Source organism: Cnephaeus nilssonii (genome assembly GCF_951640355.1).
Source record: "Cnephaeus nilssonii genome assembly, chromosome: 11".
Lineage (NCBI taxonomy): Eukaryota > Metazoa > Chordata > Mammalia > Chiroptera > Vespertilionidae > Cnephaeus > Cnephaeus nilssonii.
The window spans coordinates 42,072,201-42,078,200 of NC_137082.1; the positions used below are offsets into that span (position 1 = coordinate 42,072,201).

Here is a 6,000-nt window from a genome sequence, read left to right on the forward strand (position 1 = left end):
GGGTTCCTGGACAGATTTTTATCTGTCACTTTGCTGCCTTTCTTTAAATTGTGTTCATCAAGACCACAGTTCCCCATTTGTATATGCGTCTCGCAGCCTGCTTTCACTATGAGGTAGAAAACATCTATTTGCATTTTCCTCCCTTCCTCCCAACACCCACAACTTTTGAAGAAGAAAAAAAAATCACTCTACAGGGCAAAACACACGGTTATTGATGTCCCCCTCCCTTGGAATGTTTTCTTGGTTCTCCATTCCTCTTGCCTGCCCAGCACACCTGACCTGTGGAAACGCAGAGGTCCCAGCAGCACGGATCCCTCTCCTCCAAGCCGCTCATTGGCCCAAGCACACAGTTTCCCAAGACGGGAGTGGTATGGGGAGTGAGGATCAGCAGGTCCAAAAATAAGGCAACGGGGTTCTTGGCCTCTGAGCAGGACTGCAGATTAATTGTTAAACCAGAAAAAGCCCTTGGGGAATACGGACACAGCTTTGAAGTATCTAGGAACACATTTAATGACCCAAAGACTAACTTCAAGAGATGAAAAAGCTAGTGTTTAGTGAACTGCTTCTACACAACAAGCCTTTTATGAGCACTGTGCATTAGTGTGAAACAGAGAGGATTCCCGCCCCTCAGGGGCCCACAGTCTACTGAACTGCCCATCACTCCTGACAATAAACAAACACCAAAAAGGAGGCCTGTGGAAAGGAGAGGAGATGTTGGAGGCTGGACAGATCCGTGAGTGACTAAAATTGCCTGTGAACCATGGAGGTGGACTCCAAGTTGAAGGGGGTGAAGAGAGAGGGGAAGGCCTTGGCAAAATTGAAAGAAGAAGCAAGAAAATCCAATCCATGGGTGAAGGGGAAGCTCATGGCAGTTGGGCTGCCTCCTGGTATATTGAAGTGAAAGGAGAAGGTGGCGTGATTTGTTCACCACTTGCCTTCCAGGCTGAACTTGAAGTTGTATGAGGGTGTGGACAATGTTGATGCTGTTCATCTCTACCCCTTAAAATTAAGCAACATGCCTGCCATAGAGTAGCTGCTTTATGAATATTATTAAAACTAAACATTAGATGAATAAATGGATGTCTTGGATAGAAGGTCAGATACACTGTAAGCCAGTTGAGTCAAGCATTTCAACCATGATCTCTGACCTTACTTTGGATAGGGAGATAAGAAAGCTAGTGTTTATTGAACAGCTACTATGTACCAAGCCTTCTATGAGCATTAAATCATTTCATTTTCTTAGCTACCCTTTTATTTGGAGAAATTGAGACTTGGAGAGGGTGAATAACTGGCCACCACCACACAGCCAGAAAGTGGTGGAGCCAGAATTCAGACCCAAGCCTTACTTTGTTTTTCTCAGATCCAAGGCCATAGGCACATGACAGTGCCTGCCAGTCATTGTCATAGCATGCTCTGCAGAACCTCAGGCTCCTCAGCCCCCATAAGGGACATCTAGACCAATTCGGTAGCAATGGGGACCAAAAACATAGACACCCACCCAGCTTCAAGCAGAGAAGTTCTCATTTTCTCTGCTTCTCATGTGGGCCTTCCTGATTTCATCCAACTTTTACTAGGGGGAACAAAAAGGAATTAGAAATCACTCTACTGGACCATGCTACTTCCTAGAATAATTTCGTCACCAATTTGCTGTGGGATCCTGGTCACTCACTTCTTCCTTCCGTTCTTACAAAAGAAAGACTGGATGACACTGCTGAAACCCTATTGTGCTTCTTAACTTTCCAGAGAGAAGAGTAAATGAAAAGCTTGTTTAATGAATGAAAATGGCTGGACCACCTTGAATAAAATTCTAGATAAAGTTGTAATTCCATCAATGGCACCAAATAGGGGAGTATGATCAATTACCAGGTGGATCCTCGTTGCCAGATGCCTAGGCTGATGCCTGCCAATAGCATCTAATTGGGACTCAAAAAGCAAACAGGAGCCAGTCTTTTGGTAACCAACACATGACAGGATACAGGGATCTTAGCAAACAGTCCAGAGAGGCTCATCCACTTACCCATAGAGATGTAACACATGGATATACTGATTCTCGAAGAATTCATAGCTGGAAATAATGTCACCCTCTTCTATGGTTTGACCATTTTTATACCACGTTACCTCTGGCTTGGGCTGACCTGATGATACAGAAATAAGAACATTCTTATTACATTAAGTATTTTTACAAAAAAACTCATAAAGCTATGAACAAGAATGGGTAATAAGCATGTTATCTGCCTACCCTGGGGCTGTGCTGGGGTGGGGATGGGGCATACAGAATGGAAAATGCTGTCTCTAATCTCAAGAAACTATTATGAAAAATTATCTAAAACTTAGAAATAAGGCAAAATGTGGATATCTTCTTTCAATGTCATATGGGGACAGAGGTTCATCGAAGAATTATCTAGGGGAATGTACTTAGATCCACTCAATAATTACTATTGATTAAAATTCCCCCTTTAGTGGAGTTACATGTAAGTTTGTAGATTATTGTCTAATAGAGTTGCAAATAGTCTCTGTGTCTGGCAGAAAAGATAACTCCCTAAGTTATGGTTTATTGCCCCAATAGGACATTAGCCACTGTTTTACCTAACCCAGCAATCCTAGCCTAACATTCCTTTATTAAATTGTCTACTAATACCTAATTCTTCAAATGTTCTCTGATCAGGCCCCAATACTCTCTGGTTCCCTTTTTATTTAAAGAGTTGAAAAAATCTTTGAAATGTTAATTTCATATTTGCTTGGGAGTCACTTTATCTTTCTCAAAGTTATACTTGAACAGTACTTAGAGCTGAATGTAAATTATCGTACAAAAGAGAGAAGAATGAAGTGGATTAGCAAGTGCCGTGTCTTTCTGAGGGTGAAGGAGTCTGGAATGTAGGTTTCCCAGGCCGGTACTGTGCATATGTGACTGATGTCACCACAGAAACTGACCTAAGCTTTCTCCCTCAGAAGGCTTTCATCTTCCCTGGTGATCATTAACTGGAGGTCATATGAATAGGTTAATCTGGTAAAGCCCCAGGAATTTCATTCACACTTTAGGATTTTTTTCCCCCTTGTGATGGGGCAGGAAGTTCTAGTGTGTCCCAAAGAGCTTTCTGGGTAGCCTCCATGTCATTGAAAATGAATTGGAAATGGTAAGAATTCCTTCTTTTTTACAGCAGTAGTATTCCATTGTGTAGCTGTACCACGGTTTTCTAATCCACTCATCTGCTGATGGGCACTAAGGATGTTTCCAAATCTTAGCTATTGTAAATTGTGCTGCTATGAACATAGATGTAAGAGATCAACCAAAGGACTTGTATGCATGCATATGAGCATAACCAATGGACACAGACAGTAGGGGGGTGAGGGCATGTGCTGGGGGTGGGAGCGGAGAAGAAGAGGTCAATGGGGGAAAAGGAAACTCATGTAATACTTTAAACAATAAAGACTTTAAATTAAAAAGAAGAAAATGAATTGGAATGTGCTGTATATACAGGAGGAAAGTCTGGTATTTGGAAAAATACACCTTTCTCAGTCCATCCTAGGAACGGTCTTATGTTTTCTGTCTTATTTATCCCATGATTTTTGGCAAGCTACCCCAGACACCACTAAGAGAAGAACTTCTGAGACCCGTACCTTGGAGATACCTGGAGCTACTCAGAGCCCGCCCTCTCTCCCTGTCCATGTCTCATCTAACTTGGGATCTTCTCCGTGCCAACACCATGAATGTGCTGAGTGGCAACTGCGGGTGTTCCTCTTTGCCTCCTCCAGGCAGGCGCCTGAATAATCAGTCCCTGGAGCCAGGAGCAGACAGGCCTACATGCAAGGACACATCCTTCACCCGCAGCTGCGTGGCTGAGTCTCCTTCAGACAAATGACTAAACCACCAAAAATGAGCTTCCCTGAGAAGCCATCCAAGAGGTTGCTGGTCATAATTCATTTCCACCTGTTCCTATCAGCCTGTGTCCCCCTTGGAGTCTGTTTTATTTGATTCCTTTTTAGGGAGCATGAATTGCTCTTTGTGTGTGTGCACGTGACTTTTTTGAAGAAAGTAGGTAAAGTATGCATGAGCTGGGTCCGGGGAACTCGTTCTGCTCTCTTGGGCTCCGGTGTTCCATTCAGACGGATCAGAGCTCAATGACCCTCGGCTTCTTCGTGGCTGACGGTTTGTTTCCCTTTGCGCGATACAGATCTGAGCAATCAGCCAGAAATGAGACTTGCACAGAGAAGTGGAATCTTGTACCTTGTGGGTGGTTCTCTTTTCTCCCTCTGCTTGCTGGAAACCTCCCCCGAAAATCCTACCTTTGTTTTTAAAACCTACCTGCAGGCCACAGATTGAGACCCGCCTCCAACTTTTCACAAGAACTTGGCTAATGTGTGTGTGTTGGGGGGAGATGGGGAGGGACGAGTATAGGGTAGGTCCAAACACTGGGGCTTCCTGGGGAAACAAGAAGGCCCTGTTCTGAAGCTCAGGAGTAGAGCTGTGCCTAGCTCTCTATCTGAATGGCTATGAACACACCCCAAGAAAGAGAGGGGCTCAGCTCTGGGCTTGGAGAGGCTGAGGGCACATCCTACTCTCCAGCATCCAGACAGAGACCAGACTCCGTTAGGACTCTGGCTAAGGAATTGCCGCCATTTCAAAGGCTGGCCCCACTCTCCAGACTTAGAAGAGGGGATCAGGGGGAGAAGAGTTTTCTGTCTGTCCTCACAAAGCACCACTGGGGCCTCCGTGTTTTCAAGGGTAGAGCCATAATCCAAGAAAGAAAGAAAGAAAACAGTGCACCAGGTACAATATTCCACTTTCCTACCCAATTATTCTTCTCCTTTCTTTTCATCACTCCTTTGGGGGGTGGGGGGAGGGAGGGAGGGGTACAACTTCTGAGTCAGCTCTGGGCTATTTATTCTCCAGCCCAGGAGGAATTCCAGGCTCCTCCTTTTCCTCCACTGGGCACCTCTGCCTGGTGTTAACCTTTTCACTGCTGACTAGCACACCCGAAGAAGATAAGCAGTGGGGACATGAATTTAGGCAGTTTGGGGATAGCAATAAAAGAACAATGGAAGAAGAGGTCAATACTGGTCAATGGTCTGAGGTGAGGTTATTCACACACTCCCATGGGCCACAGGAAATTAAGGGAGGATTATCTGGAAAAACAACCAGTGTGGAAATTGCCTAACCAAGAACTACAACATAAAGTGATGATCACTAAATGTGTCCAGGAAGTGACTCAGAGAAATGTTTTAGAAAAAAGAAAAATCATAGATTTAATTGCTCAACTGGCTACTTGGAATAAACTTCCCAGGTAATTTTCCCAGGTGATGTTTTAGTCATGCCTTTGTGGGCCAAAGAACCTGATCGGTAGGGAGATTTCAGAGGGCGATCGGATAGTGATGGTTACCAGATATTATGCAGCGAAGCACGGTGTCTGACTTCTCAGGAACCTTCTGGGAGAGCAGTGTGGATAAGAAACACAGTGTGCGCCTCTGAGGCCCTCCTGAGTCTGTCATCCTCTCATGCCACGTGGATCTGAAAAATAAAGGTGCCCAGCATCACCATTTGTTTGGGGACTCGTCTGACTTTCCCAGGAGTTAGAGAAATGGAGAAGGAGCATGGCGCTGCTCCCGGGGGGTATCCAAGGCTGGCGTTGGCGCTCACACCAGCGGAACCTGGAAAGCAAAGAGCGCCCTCTGCGCCTGTGTGAACCCAGCCCTACACGGTATAAGCAAGTGCAGGCGCAGTTCTGGAAGCCAGGCTTTCCTTAGAGCACGCTCTCTTGATTCATCAAGCTCCTCCTTTCCTCCTGTCCCTCCACCTTGTTTTCAGTTAACCTCTTTTCTTTTTTTAAAATATATTTTTATTGATTTCAGAGAGGAAGAGATAGTGAGAGAGAGACAGAAACATCAACAATGAGAATTATTGACCGGCTGCCTCCTGCACGCCCTATACTGGGGATCAAGCCCACAACCCAGGCATGTGCCCCAACCAGGAATCCAACCGTGACCTCCTGGTTCATAGGTCAA

The 6,000-nt window shown here is 45.1% G+C and overlaps 1 protein-coding gene across 1 annotated transcript in view; it reads right to left on the bottom strand.

Annotated features, from left to right (window-relative positions):
- The window catches only part of ALPK2 (alpha kinase 2), an 84,911-nt gene extending 79,418 nt beyond the window's left edge, over positions 1–5,493 (bottom strand). The window contains exons 1-2 of the mRNA XM_079784197.1: positions 5,379–5,493; positions 2,018–2,135 (exon numbers count right to left, since the gene is read on the bottom strand). Coding sequence (XP_079640323.1) covers positions 2,018–2,135; positions 5,379–5,487 — 227 coding nt within the window. The 5' untranslated portion in view covers positions 5,488–5,493. The remainder of the gene's footprint in view (positions 1–2,017; positions 2,136–5,378) is intronic.
- Positions 5,494–6,000: the final 507 nt, after the last annotated feature.